This window comes from Chelonoidis abingdonii, chromosome 2 (genome assembly GCF_003597395.2).
Source record: "Chelonoidis abingdonii isolate Lonesome George chromosome 2, CheloAbing_2.0, whole genome shotgun sequence".
Lineage (NCBI taxonomy): Eukaryota > Metazoa > Chordata > Testudines > Testudinidae > Chelonoidis > Chelonoidis abingdonii.
Window position 1 is genome coordinate 262,916,878 of NC_133770.1, and position 15,580 is coordinate 262,932,457.

The following is a 15,580-nucleotide window of genomic DNA, read 5'->3' on the forward strand; positions in this document are numbered from 1 at the left end:
TTGTAATTATTAATTAATATTATGTATATGTCAATCTAGTTCAGGGTCTTTCTTGTTGAAGCAACATATTGATCAACTTTCTAAAATGGCAAAAGATTGTACATTGGGGTATCTCAAGATTCTGCATGTTGATTAATGATGTATAAGCAACCAGGAAAAATGAGTGAAGAGTGAGGTGGCAAAATTTGCAGATGACAAACTATTTAGGTTATTCAAGACTAGAGGAGACTCCAGAGGGACCTCACAAAAGTGCTGTATATACTTGTTCATTTGCCTGTTCGTTTATAAGCCAACCCCCCAAGATGGTTAGGTGAAAATAGCAAAAACTTTATGATCCTTTCATAAGTCGACCCTCTATTTCAAGAGTTGGCAAACTTTGGCTCCTGGCCCATTATATTAAGCTGCTGGCGGGTTGGGACTTCTTGTTTACTTGGAGCATCTGCAGTCATGGAGTCCCTCAGCTCCCAGTGCCCGTGGTTTGCCATTCCCAGCCAATGGGATATTTAAAACAAGTAACTTAGAACGAGACTTTAAAAAGTCTTAAAATCCTTCAAAGTCTGAATCAGTCTCTGATTCACCAAACAGTTCATTAAACTCTGCTTCAGTCACAGCTGCATCTGCCCTGTCGTTGTAGATGTCGGCAACGTCGTCTTCAGACTCAGATTCCTTCTCATCCTCAGCCTCTGTTGTGTCATCATCAAATACGGCATCATCTTCTGACCCGTCGAGTACATTGCTGATACAGCATTTCCTAAATAATTTTTCTATCATTTCTGAGGGAATGGACACCTATGCATTCTTCATCTATTGGACGACCAGATTGATTTCGCGCTTCATAAGATTCCCGCCTTTTGTCAACTTCACTATGCCTGAGTACGTCCATTCAGACCACATTTTGCATAGCCTATCTTTAAAGGGTTTGTTCAGGCAGACCTCAAGCGGTTGTAGCCTCCAGCTACTACAGTTGAAGTAGTTTTCATGTTTGTGGCCACGTTTTTCACTTCATCCGTCTTGTGTGCCCTAAACATGTCTCAAACGAGCATAGCAGGTTTCTTGAAAAGTGCTTCTGGTCTCTTATTCCACACTTTTTCCAGCCATTCATTAGTCCCACATTCATCCATCTGTCCCTTTTCGTGTGCACGTATGACGACACCAGCAGGAAATTTCATGTTCTTAGGCAAGGTTTTTCTTTTAAAAATAACAGGAGGGAGCTTTGATCCATTTGCCAAACATGATAAAACCACTGTAAAATGGATTTTTTCATGGCCAGTAGTTTTAATTAAAACTGTTTTTGAACTAACACTGGTTGCCATTCTGTTGCTTGGGAGATCGAATGTCATTGGTGTTTTGTCCATATTTCCTATTTGTGACAGTTAAAATGCATATTCCTTTTGATATTTTATAATAAATCTTTGGAAAGATTCGATTTTTTTCTTCCAGATGTCTTGGCAGCTTTTGCGCTATCTTTGTTCGCTGACGAAGAGAGAGACCATGATGGTTCATGAAGCGAGTACGCCAGCCCGCTGATGTGACTAATATTGATGGCTTTACTGACTTGTATTTGTTGTCTTTCGACATTTGCAGAGCACAGAGACAAATTCCAGTTCTAGTGACAATGTACCCATTTTGTTGACATTCAACAACCCAATTATTGAGATCTTTTTCTAACTCAGAAGATGAAGTGCACTGCGTTGGACATTTTTTCTTGCTTCTTGGCATGTCTTTTAGTGTTTTATTTTTTCACCTTTCTCTTACTTCTCATTGATACAGAATTCATGAGCAGCGGCGCAATTATTGTTTGCTTTCAACAACTTGAAGTTTAAACACTGCATGATAAGCAGATTTTTCTTTTGATTTCATTGTTCATTTTAAATACTAGTATGAAAATAGATTATTATTATTGTAGTTATAGATTTTGTAGGACTTTATATAGGAATGTCACCTGCTTTATCACTGTCAAATTATTATTGTTCTTTGTTTATTTCAAAGCAGCCTTGTAGATTGGCATGTCTTTGGGGATAACAGGCTATTTCAATTTTATTAGAGATTCCATCGATTCTGCATGTTATTTTCATATTGGCTCGAGACTTATGAGGTCCATTGGTAGAAATGCATTAAGAGATCAAATTACACAGTAGTGGACTGACACTAGTGCTATAGTACTGTCAAAATTAGACTCAGGACTCACAGTTTGTCAGACCACTCTGTTTTATTAGCACAGCGCTCTGCTAATACACCCAGATAATGTGAGCACCATACAAGACACACACTATCTTATTTATACAGATAAAAGGAGGGGAGCACTTAGCAGGATAACAAAGGAAGCAGAATCTGATAAGTTTACCTGGGCTAGCCATGCATATTTTATTTCCTTACTAACTAGTACCGATCTTCTGTTAATGTTTTGCCATTAGCACCCTTGTTTATGCCTAATGTTTCTTTTCAACATATCTCATTTCTGCTTAAAGGTACATACAACATTTCTCTAATCCATTGTTATTTTTACAATATAATTTATTCTACTTTCACAGTACTATATCATTCATTATATTTTTCTGATTGGTTTGTAAGTCATAGCATTTTGTGAAATGCATTGATCAAATGTCATGCAGATCTGCAGCACTGATCTTTTTAGTATTCCTTTCAAGCCACTCTAGTCCACCAAACAAGGCCTTTGCAACTTTAAAAGGCTGCAGTATTGACATCAGAAAATGGGTCAGCAAACTTTGACTCCCAGCCTGTCAGGATAAGCTGCTGGAGGGACATTTTGTTTACTTGGAGCACCTGCAGGCATGGAGCTCCTTGGCTCCCTGAGGCCGCAGTTTGCCGTTCCCAGCCAATAAGAGCTGCTGGAAGTGGCGCACCACTTCCCTCGGCTCCCACTGGCTGGGAACAGCGAACCACGGCCATAGGGAGCTGAGGAGCTCTATATCTGCAAACGCTGCAAGTAAACAAAATAACAGTGTATTAGATATTCAATTCAATGATTCCATAGAGTTTAAAATCATCAAATTTTGGGGTAGACCCATTTATAAGCCAACCCCTGCTCTTTGATATGTCACTTTTTTACCAAAAATATTCAGCTTATGAACAGGTTTATACTGTAGATGAGCTGCATGGTGCCAAATGAAATTCATTGTTGATAAATGCAACATATTATGTATTGGTAGGAATAATTTCAAGTAGTAATACACACCGTTGGGTTCTAATGTAAGTATTAACTACTTAGGAAAATGACAGCGCATTATTGTGACAGTTTCATTAGATCATCCTCTAAGTCAGGGGTCTCAAACTCAAATGATCATGAGGGCCACATGAGGACTAGTACATTGGCCTGAGCGCCGCATTACTGACACCTCCCCCCCTGCTGCCCTCGGGCCCTGCCCACCACTCCACCCCTTCCATGAAGCACCGCCTCTTCCTACCCCCTCCCTGCTCCCAGGGAGTGCAGGAGGGGTGTGGGGTGTGGCAGGGGCTCAGGGCAGGGAGTTGGGGTGTGGGGTGCAGGAGGGATGAGGGGTGCAGTTGGGAGTCAGGGCAGGGGATTGGAGTGCAGGAGGGGTGTGGCAGGGGGCTCGGCAGTGGGTTGGGATGTGGGATGCAGGAGGGGTGGGGGTGTGGAGGGGGCTCAGGGCAGTGGGTTGGGGTGCGGCAGGGGGTTCAGGGCAGGGAGTCAGGTGCAAGGTGTGGCTGGCGGCTCAGGGAAGGGAGTTGGGGTGCAGGAGGGGTGCGGGGTGCAGCAGGGGGCCAGGGTGCAGGGTATGGCAGGGGGCTCAGGGCAGTGGGTTGAGGTGCAGGAGGGGTGTGGCAGGGGTTGGGGTGCAGGGTGCGGCAAGGGGCTCAGGGCAGGGGATTTGACTGCAGGAAGAGTGTGGGGTGCGCACTGGGGGCAGGGCAGGCTCCCTGCCTGCCATGCCCCTGGGCTGCTCCGGGAAGCAGCTGGAATGTCGGGGAACAAGGGCACAGGGATGTGTGTGGCTGTTGCATCAGGTACCGCCCCCAGCATCTTCCATTGGCCGGGAACGGGGAACCGCGGCCAATGGGAGCTGCTGGGTGTGGTGCCTGAAGCAACATCAACACACACCCCTTCGCCTCTCCTCCCCCGGGTTCTGTCTGCTTCCGGGAGCAGCACGAGTGTAGGGCAGGCAGGCAGGGAGCGTGCTCTGGCGGCTGGAGCTGCTCTAGGTAAATGCTGGGGGAGGGGGCCGCGAGGAGCTCATGGGCTGCAGAAAATAACCTTGTGGGCTGCATGTTTGAGACCCCTGCTCTAAGTGATCTGCACTGGTCAAGAATGCAAAAATATTAAGATTGGGATACAAAATAATGCTGGGTTTCCACAGGATCTCTTCCTCCTTAAGTGCACAGGGTAGACTGTACTCTGAAAATGAATTCTGTTGTGTAGTGAATGAAGTTGTTGTTGTTTGTGGGCCTCCTGCCTCATTTGTTACAAAAGTTGGAAGATGTGTGGCAGGGAACTGCAGGAAGATAAAGTATAGTCTTGTGGTTAAGGAAGTTGAATGGTACTCTGAAGTTGGATTCTCTCCTTGCCTCTGCCACAGATTTCATGTGTAATGTTGAGCAAGTCTGTAAACCAAAATTTTCACAGGTGGCCACTGTGTGTTCCTCATTTTGTGGTTATGCAACTTGCAACACCTAGTCTGATTTATGGACGTGCTGAGCACTCACTGCTGCAACTGAAGTCAGTGGGAATTCTGCTCTGAATATATAACTGCTTACCATTTATTAGCACATTAAAAAAAAGTCAAGCCCTAGGGTTCCTAAATTGGACATCAAAAATTGTGGACATTTTGGTCTTAGTTTCTCTGCCTCAGTTCCCTATGTGTAAAATTTGGATAATAATACTACCTCTTCTCACAAGGGCAGTGTGAGGATAAATCCGTTAATGTATGTAAAGTAGTAAGATGCTATGATCTCACAGAAAAGCCTGTGAGGAAACTAATTCTGTATTCAGTGTGGAATGGTGTGCAATAAATAAAGTGTGGGATTACACATGAAGTGATGAGTATAAAAATAAATATCGACTAGATACCCATTCAGTGAGCATCATTCATCCTTTGCACTGAATGAGGCAAAAATAGTATGTGATCACATAATTAAAGTAGTTATCATAATGCATATACAGGCAACCTTAATTCTGGTGTTTTCTGTCTTTTGAGTGCTTGACTTTGGAACCTTAATGTTTTTACTGTAGTTTTTTGGGGTATAATATGGATATCAAGAATATCCACAGTTGCATTATGTAAGATATTTATTTATTTATTTAGTTATTTGTTTTATTAGAAGGAACATAAGCTCTCATTCTTCAGGGCCTGAGCTAACCGCTAATTTGCAGGGTTAGAAGAAACTTCCCCACATATGACCGCAATGGTTTGTTTAGTTTTTATTTTTTTCCACCTTCATCTGAAACATCTTTCATTGGTCAGAGACAAAATACTGAATGGACTACTGGTCTGATCCAGTATGGCAATTATTTACTTAAGTTTATAAATTCATAAAATTTAAATGAAATGTGTTTTTAGAGTGAATTGATAACAATTTTAAGTGACTACAGTCCTACCTAGTGTACAGCATATAGAATAAGGTCATTACAACCTGATTATTCTATGCTGCATGTCTGTCTTTTTTCCTCCTATATACCATCTACCCAGCCCTACCACTCCAAATTGAAAATAAAAAGTAGGTTTTGTTTTAGTCACCATAATTTACAAGAAAGATTTAATAAGAGATGTGGAGCCTCAGCGTTCTCAAAATTGTTTTAAGAGATGCATCACTTTTGTACAGAGCATGCTCTGGTGCAGTTCTATGTTGCCATGATTTTAAAATAAATTGGTCTTGCATACTGTTTCACAGTTCTCTAGTTGAAATTGCATTGCTTAGTGATTTAAATTTTATTATAGCTCTTTACAATTTAAAACTGACTTTAATTAAGTTTTTGTATACTTTTGTTTTCTTTCTAGCATACAGCTCACTTTGTCCTGTCTTTTGCAGGAGCATATCTGTATTGCCCACTGTGGCAGCATATAATAACAGAGCTCAAGCAGAAATCAAACTTCAAAACTGGCATAATGCTTTTCAGGATTGTGAGAAAGTGTTAGATTTGGAGCCTGGCAACCTAAAAGGTGAGATGTAAACTTCCATTTCTCAGAATTTTATTTCTAGAGAAAAGTCTTTTTTCGGGTTATGGGGCTAGGGGGAAACACAGGCCTGGTTTATCATCCATTGAAATCCTTTGACTTCAGTTGTCAGACCTCAGATGTGGGGGAAGATAGGCCCAGATTAGCTCTGCCTATGCTACTTTAAATGGCAGTTTGGGGATTTGTGCAGTTTTGTCCTGCCTATCTTTGATCCAAGATTCTAAGATTGGGCTGAAGTGACAATAGGATGACAGTGTGTGGTCAGATCATGCTTTCAAAATGATGATTGTTAGTCACATTGTATTGGTGACATGCACTGCCTCCTAATATTCACAGAAAAGCACCTTTTAACAGGCTTAACAACTGCATTAAAACAGCAGTGAAAGGTACTCGGTGCATGCTTTCTTACTAAGGTAAGTATTTGTAAATAGCTAACTTAACTTATATGGAGATAGTGGGACAAATTGGAAAATTATTAAGAGGAATGATAGTTAATGTATCACCATATAAATGTAGGGTATGTCGTATCAAATTATATGATTACAAAAAATCAGTGACTTAATACATAGCCATTATGAAGTGAATGAAAGGCTTTATGAAATGTAACGCAGAATTGTTTTGTACTTCACATTGTACTTTCTCTGATTAAATGTGAATTAAATGTAGTCTGCAGTATAATTTAGAACAATACAATATAAATAGTATGTTCTTTGTTAATTTGTAGCTCTTATGCGCCGTGCCACTGTACACAAGCATCTACAGAATTACCAGGCAGCTATAGAGGATTTGGCCAAAGTATTACATGTTGAACCAGAAAATGCCATAGCTAAGGTAAAGACAAGTAACTGTGTGTATTTCTAGAATGAAGGTGTGTTTATAGAACAAGATGCATGTTGCTTGTATTATGTGTTTGATGTAAGATAAAAGTGATATACTATAGTATAATAATGGATGTATATGTAGTCACTTTTTATTCAGGGAAACGTCACTGAAAAGTTCTGTTTCGTTCACTGACTTCACTTTCCTGAATGAATTTACTTTATGTTGAGGTCTGGGCTTCTACTTTTTTATAATGGCAAATATGAGATATGAACCATAAAAGATTCTATCTTAAAATACTTGTTAAAACGTTAATATATAATACATATTTTTGACTATTTTAAAAAAAAGGACCTAAACAATATAATCCTATTTGTGACTACAGATGAGATGGTAATTATAATAAAAATGTATGACTGACTTATGTGCCTAGTCTTATAGTCCACTGGGTCTCAACTTTTTTTTTCTGCGAACCACTTGAAAATTGCTGAGCGCCTTGGTGGACCACTTAATGATCTTTCCAAATGTTGTTTGTACCATTAGCTAACTATTGTAAACTGCTTTGGATAAAAGTCTATATAAAAAATAATTGATGGGTTTTTTTTGCTCTACAAATAAAAGCACACAAGTCGCATTTTAATATCAGTAGTCTTATCTTTCTAATGCAATGGATGTGCCATCTCTCTTCCGCCGTGGTAGCCCCTGAGCTGGGGGTGGGGCTGGGAAGAAGAGGGGGGGTCTCTCCTTGGCAGCTGCAGCCCTGGAGCTGGGGAAAGTTGCCTCTTTCTCTGGCTGCCGCAGCCCTTCACATCCCAAATTCCCCCCACCCCTTCTACTCACCCCACTGCCCCCTCCCACCTACCCCTAATCCCCCCAAGGTCACCACCTCACAGGTGCGTCTTCATTCTAGTAGAGCCACGCCTGCAAAGCACCACTAATTAGGTGGGTGGCCCCTCATTCTCTCATGTGTGGCTGCCCAGGTGCGCACCTCAGAGGGAACTGTCTGAGGAGCACCTGAATGGAGCATGGTCCACAGACCACAGTTTGAGAACCTGTGATATAGTCAGTTGTAGAGGAGGCATTGCTGAATCGTTTCTGAGAGTTCTTTTCAAAAACGAAAGCTTGTTATCTTGTCTCCTTACCATTATTGATGTTTACATTTTACTAGGTATTATCCATAACAGTAAAAATTAAACCTCAGTAATTTACACTTTACTGTTCTACTTCCTCTGTATTTCACACACACACAATGGCAATCTTCCTCCTCTTCTCAGCAAAGATTTGGTAGAAACAACTGTGGCTAGATCTGATGTTACTAAGATTTCATATCTCCTTGTTTAATTTTATGTATTAATTTCCCAGAATAAGGAGTTTCCAGTTATTTTTATAGGCTTTAATGTTCTGATCATCCTGTAAAGTTCTGAGCATCTCTGGAGATCTGTTGAGCACCGTCAACTGCCATTGACTTTCATGGGTGTGGAGTGCACCAGGCTACTTTGCAGCCTCACAGGCTCAGGCCCTAAATCCATGCACAGTATAAAAACATAAAACTTACACAATGAATTCATAACAGTTAATCACCCTTGTCTCCAAAGTCCTGAGGAATGGAATGTCCTTGCCAGTATGCCTTTAAAGTCAAGAAACAAAGGGTTTTGTTGGACCAAGGTAGGAAGTTTGCTCGAGAACTGAAGTTCCTTCACTGTCAAAGCCCAGCCTGAAGCCTTCTTATGTATACAGGAGGCTGTTGGCTTGAGTGCCGTGATTTAACCATCAGTGCAAATTAGCAAGGTTCTGTTGTGCCCCAATCTCATTACAGTAACTTCTTGCTTAATGTTGTAGTTATATTCTTGAAAAGTGTGACTAAGCGAAATTGTGTTAAGTGAATCCAATTTTCCCATAAGAATTAATGTAAATGGTGGGGGTTAGGTTCCAGGGAAAATTTTTTCATCGCCTGCTAGTGTGGTACTTTGTCCACTACTTGCGGGATTCTCTGGAAGAGCAGCCCATCATAGCTAGCAGGTGGGGGCTTGGAACCAGGGTAGGCCGGCAGACCCGCTATCAGCTCTCCTCTACCCCCATGCCTCCCGCCCACTGGTGGGCCCCGTGGAGCAGTGCCTCCTGCCTCCCTCCCTGTGCCTCCTGAACACGGCGGAATAGCTGTTTCACCACGTTCAGGATGGGGGAGGAGCTGATCTGCAGGGGCTGCCGGCTGAAGGTGCTGGGGGTTTGTGTGGAGGGAAGCTAATAGAAGGGCTGCCAGCCCACCCTAGTTCCAACTCAAAACAATGTTATAAGCGAACATTGCACAACTTTAAAGGAGTATGTTCCCTAATGGATCAGTGTTCTTCTTGAATTCTAATAATTAGCTGTAACCTCTAGGACATACTTCAAATCTGGCCTTTTAGAAGGTTTTTACAAACTGAAATGAACAGCTTTAGAATTCCTCTGGTATTTTTCATATGGTTATGATAATGAAATAAATAGGAGAATTGTAGCTCTTGTAAGACCAGCATAACTTTTCATCAATCAGCAGTGTGTTTCTATTAGACTCTGCAAGAAATTATCATTTCCTATGATTGATCCTAGCTGTTAGTTTAACTATTTGAAAAGAAATCAAAAGTCCCTAGCAGACATTGGGCTCTCTGTACTGTGGATTTTGATTAAACTACTTTTAGACCTTTCCTAAAGTTTCGGCATAGTAATCCATTGTCTTTAGGCTTTAAATCTGTTAGTCTCTGTCCTTGTAGACTGTCCCATCTAGTTCAGTTGTCAGTGTTGCACTGTCTACACACAGAGTAGTCACAATCTACGTTCCAAAGAATGTATTAACAAATGGTACCTATTGGTTTGCATAATATGTATGTGCAGTAGGCATTGGATATAGCATTGGAGTGGGAGCCAGAAACAGTTTAGTCCTAATCTCAGTTCTGAAAGTGACTCACTATATGGTCTTGAAGTCATTTAACCTATCTCTATTTTCTTATTTTAAGGTAATACTGAGTAATTATTTCAGAGGTGTGTTGTAGGCATTATTTAGACAACGAAAAGTGCTTTGCAAAGGTAAAGCACTATCTAAATGCTAATTTTTAAAAGACTTTTAAAATTGCTATTATTGCTATACTGCAGAAAAATCTGTCAGATATTGAGCAGAAGATGAAAGATTTAGAGCCTGTACCTGAGACTCACTCCAAAGGAAAAAGAATAGTTATTCAAGATGTCGAGGAGTCGGACGGTGATGAAGAAAGAGGAGGAGATGGAGAAGAACATTGCAACTTTCATGGAGATAAAAGTAATATGTTTGTCTATGTAATTATTACCTGGGATACTGATCTTGGCAATTTGAAGGTTTTAAGTAGTGTGAATGTCCAACTCTCAGTGTATTTTTAGCCCAATTTTTTTTCCCCTGACTTCGCAGTGGCACTCAAGGCCACAGAAGCAACTTTTTAATTTATTTTTCCCACTCTTTTGAGGATTGTTATCCCATTTATTTCCAGTATGGCTTTCCATTACCCTGGACTACTGAGTCTTTGATAACTGAGAAGGACACAACCCTCCAGTTAAATGTTATGGTGCACCTCCATACCCTCCCCTTTTAGGCCTTTATGCCATGTCTGAATTCTCTCTCTGCCCAATCTGAGTCTTTTTTAGAAATCCTTCTGGCAAGTATTTTACTGTGAGAACTTGTTGCTTTCCTGTTAGAGATTAGAATAATAGGCAGAGTTAAAAGGGTTAAATGGTAATGTCTTGTAGCAGGTCATTTAGCCCTCATTTACTCACTTTAGTACCCAGTACATTTATTTTTTTTCTCTCCCCCATTCCAATACATTTGTTCATCTCATCCACCTATTGTATCTTGTCTTTTTTAGATTATAAACTGGCACAGGAACTGTAATTTATTATTTGTTTGTACCTTGCCTGGCACAGTGGGGTCCAACTTGGTTATGGCATTTAAGCACTACTACCATATAAATGTTAATAATAGCTCTTCCTTAATGCAGTTTAGGAGGAAAGACTGCAATTGTTTCCATTCCCATGGCTAGTACACAGGCTGCCATTTGTGTAGGATTATGTTTCTCAAGGTGACCCCAAATGCTACAATCTTTCCTCAGAACTGACTCTTGTCTCTCTTTTATATCAATTGTTGTTTTCAGACTGTAGAAGGCAATATTCTGAGGATGAAGAGCACAGAGTGGATGCGGTAATATCTTTTATTGGACCAGCCTCTGTTGGTGAGAGAGAGAAGCTCACCAACAGAAGTTGGTCAAGTAAAAGATATTACTTCATCCACCTAGCCTCTCTAATATCTTGGAACCAACGTGGTTAAACAACACTGCATACAACTGATATGAAGTATCTGCTATTCTAGCTCATCTGTTATTCCTGCTTTTGCTTTGCATGTGGCACCTTGGGTGTTCACCAAGCTCTTGAAGGTTGGTATCTTGGTTCCTGTCTCCTCTGCCAGGTGTTGTATGACAATGGTAAAGAATCCCAGAAGGAGTCACTTTCTTTTGATGCTGACAAGAAATTTCATTAGAACAAGGAAAAAAAAATTATCCCAAAGCTACTCTGTGTCTCTTTCTGCTTTAGTGTAGATCTTCTGCATAGAATCTTCCCAATTCCCTACTGCCTGGGTTCCTGCAGCAAATTTAAGAATTGGTATTTTCCTCTCTTCTTATTAAAGAGCACATAGAATACTGTAGGTCTGGGCTGATGGCAAATAAAATGATCTCTTCTATATCTTGATTACTCAAGTCCTGTCTGGTTTGATTTAGGTAATTTAAAAAAATTACGTCAACTTGGGCATTATAGATTATGTATTTTCATATAATCTTCTGAAATATTGACTAGTTTGCACAATCGAGAATCAATACTTAAAGATATAAGGGCATGAAAGATTCTTGTGGGATTGTTGGGCACCTCTGCCTGTCAGTTAAGATAAAAGGAAAACCCAGTATCTAGGCTGATGGTACCAAGGCATAAAAAATGATTAGAGGGTACAGTTGCCTTATTGATATTTTCAAGGGTCAAAATTTCTGTTATATAAGAACAGCCATGCTAGGTCAGACCAAACGTCTGTCTAGCCCAGTATCCTGTCTTCCAACAGTGGCCAATGCCAGGTGCCCCAGAGAGAATAAACAGAACAGAACATTTGGTGACCCTTAGTTCTTGTTTTATGAGAAGGAGTAAATAACACTTCCTTATTTACTTTCTCCACACCAGTCATAATTTTATAGACCTCATATCCCTCCGCAGTCGTCTCTTTTCCAAGCTGAAAAGTCCCAGTCTTATTAATTGCTCCTCATATGGAAACCGTTCATACTCCTAATCATTTTTGTTGCCCTTTTCTGAACCTTTTCCAATTCCAGTTTTTGAGATGGGGCAATCGCATTTGCATGCAGTATTCAAGATGTGGGCGTATCACGGATTTATATAGAGGCAATATGATATTTTCCATCTTATTATCTATCCCTTTCTTAATGATTCCCAACATTCTGTTTGATTTTTTGACTGCCGCTGCACATTGAGTGGATCTTTTCAGAGAACTATCCACGACTCCAAGATCTCTTTGTTGAGTGGTAACAGATAATTTAGCCCCAATCATTTTATATGTATACTTGGGATTATGTTTTCCAGTATGCACTACTTTGCATTTATCAACACTGAATTTCATCTTCCATTTTGTTGACCAGTCACCCAATTTTGTTAGATCCTTTTGTAGCTCTTTGCAGTCTTCCTGGGACTTAACTATTTTGAGTAGTTTTGTATCATCTGCAAATTTTGCCACTTCACTGTTTACCCCTTTTTCCTTTCCATTTCTGAATGTGTTGAATAGGACTGGTCTCTGTACAGACCCTTAGGGGACACCACTATTTACCTCTGTCCATTCTGAAAACTGACCATTTAGTCTTACCTTTTGTTTCCTATCTTTTAGCTAAATACCAATCCATGAGGGGACTTTCCCTCTTATCCCATGACAGATTACTTTGCTTAAGAACCTTTGGTGAATGACCTTGTCAAAGGCTTTCTGAAAATCTAAGTACACTATATCCACTGGATTCCCCCTTGTCCACATGCTTGTTGACTCCCTCAAAGAATTCTAGTAGATTGATGAGGCATGATTTCCTTTTATAAAAACCATGTTGACTCTTCCCAAACAAATGATGTTCAGCTGTGTGTCTGACAGTTTTGTTCTTTACTGTAGTTTCAACCAGTTTGCCTGGTACTGAAGTCAGGCTTACCGGCCTGTAATTGCCAGGATCACTTCTGGAGCCCTTTTTAAAAATGGCATCACATTAGTTATCCTCCAGTCATTTGGTACAGAAGCTGATTTAAATGATAGTTTACAGACTACAGTTAATAGTTCTACAATTTCATATCTGAGTTCCTTCAGAACTCTTGGGTCAATACCATCTGGTCCTGATGATTTATTACTCTTTAGTTTATCAATGTGTTCCAAAACCTTAAATACCTACATGCTATGGTGATAGGCCATTCTGCTGGATGAAGAATTTGTCTAAGGTTACAACTGATACAATGATTTTGTGGTTTTTCTTATCTTCTGGACATTGTTCAAAGCTAATTTTAGGGTTAATTTTCATTATTGTCTGTCTTTAATCTGAACTCATATAAGGCTATGCTTTGTCCTTATGTTTACCTTTCATATGAAACCTCTTTTTATTGAGCTATACTGATATATTACAAGAAGATGGATTAAAAATGTCTCCTTTCCATGTTGTTTGTTGGGACTTTGGATGGTTACCTAGGGAGGTGATGGAATCTCCATCCTTAGAGATTTTTAAAGCCCGGCTTGACAAAACCTTGGCTAGGATGATTTACTTGGTGTTGGTCCTGCTTTGAGCAAGGGATTGGACTAGATGACCTCCTAAGGTGTCTTCCAACCCTAATATTCTATGATATTCTAGAGTTGTCAATTGCAGTTAACTCACGCAATTAACTCAAAAAAATTAATTGGGATTAAAAAAATTAATCGCAATCCATCGCAGTTTTAATCCCACTGTTAAACAATAATAGGATACCAGTTGAAATGCGTTAAATATTTTGGATGTTTTTCTACATTTTCAAATATATTGATTTCAGTTACAACACAGAATACAAAATCTACAATGCTCACCTTATATTTTTTATTACATATATTTGCACTGTAAAATGATAAAAGAAATAGTATTTTTCAGTTAATCTCATATAAGGACTATAGAGCAATCTCTTTATTATGCAAGGGAAACTTACCGATGTAGATTTTTTTTTTGTTTGTTACAACACTGCACTCAAAAACAAAACAATGTAAAACTTTAGAGCCTATGATTCCACACAGTCCTACTTCTTGTTCAGCCAATTGCTAAGACAGGCAAGTTTGTTTACATTTACAGGAGATAATGCTGCCTGCTTCTTATTCACAACGTCACCTGAAAGTGAGAACAGGTGTTTGCATGGTATTATTGTTGCTCATGTTGCAAGGTATTTACATGCCAGATATGCTAAATATTCAAATACCTCTTGGTGCTTTGGCCATGATTCCAGAGGACATGCTTCCATGCTGATGACACTTGTTAAAAAAAATAATGCATTCATTAAATTAGTGACTGAACTCCTTGGGGGAGAATTGTATGTCTCCTGCTCTGTGTTTTACCTGCATTCTGCCATATATTTCATATTATAGCAGTCTCAGTTGATGACGTAGCACATGTTTGAATTTAAGAACACTTTCACAGCAGATTTGACAAAACGCTAAGAAGGTGCCAATGTGAGATTTCTAAAGATAGCTACAGCACCAGATCCAAGGTTTAAGACTCTGAAGTGCCTTCCAAAATCTGAGAGGGAGGAGATGTGGAACATGCATTCAGAAGTCTTAAAAGAGCAACACTCTGATGTGGAAACTACAGAACCTGAACCACCAAAAAAGCAAATCAGCCTTTTGCTGATGGCATCCAACTCAGATGATGAAAATGAACATGCATTGGGGGATCATTATTGAGCAGACACCATCATCAGCATGAATGCATGTCCTCTGGAATGGTGGTTGAAGAATAAAGGAGCATATGATTCTTTAGTGCATCTGGCATGTAAATATCTTGCAACACCAGCTACAACAGTGCCATGCGAACACCTGTTCTCACTGTCAGGTGACATTGTAAAGAAGGAGTGAGCAGCATTATCTCCTGCAAATATAAAAAAAACTTGTTTGTCTGAGCTATTGGCTGAACAAGAAGTAGGACTGAGTGGACTTGTAGGCTCTAAAGTTTTACATTGGTTTGTTTTTGAGTGCAGTTATTTTTTGTACATAATTCTACAACTAAGTTCAAATTCCATGTTAAAGAAATGGCACTAAAGTACCTGTATTAGGTGAATTGAAAAATACTATATCTTTTGTTTTTTATAGTGCAAATATTTGTAATAAAAAATAGAGTGAGCATTGTACACTATATTTTGTGTTGTAATTGAAATCAGTATATTTGAAAATGTAGAAAACATGCAAAATATTTAAATGGTATTTTATTATTAACGATGCAATTAATCGTGATTAATTTTTTAATCGCTTGATAGCTCTAAAATTTTTCATGAACTATCAGTAAAACAATTTAATTTTG

General features: G+C 39.6%; 1 protein-coding gene across 2 annotated transcripts in view; it reads left to right on the top strand.

The window, feature by feature from the left end:
* The window catches only part of SPAG1 (sperm associated antigen 1), a 71,948-nt gene that overhangs the window by 13,129 nt on the left and 43,239 nt on the right, over nt 1–15,580 (top strand). For both annotated transcript variants that reach the window (XM_032801501.2, XM_075063133.1), the window contains 3 exons: nt 6,010–6,140; nt 6,880–6,986; nt 10,101–10,263. In XM_032801501.2, coding sequence (XP_032657392.1) covers nt 6,010–6,140; nt 6,880–6,986; nt 10,101–10,263 — 401 coding nt within the window. The remainder of the gene's footprint in view (nt 1–6,009; nt 6,141–6,879; nt 6,987–10,100; nt 10,264–15,580) is intronic.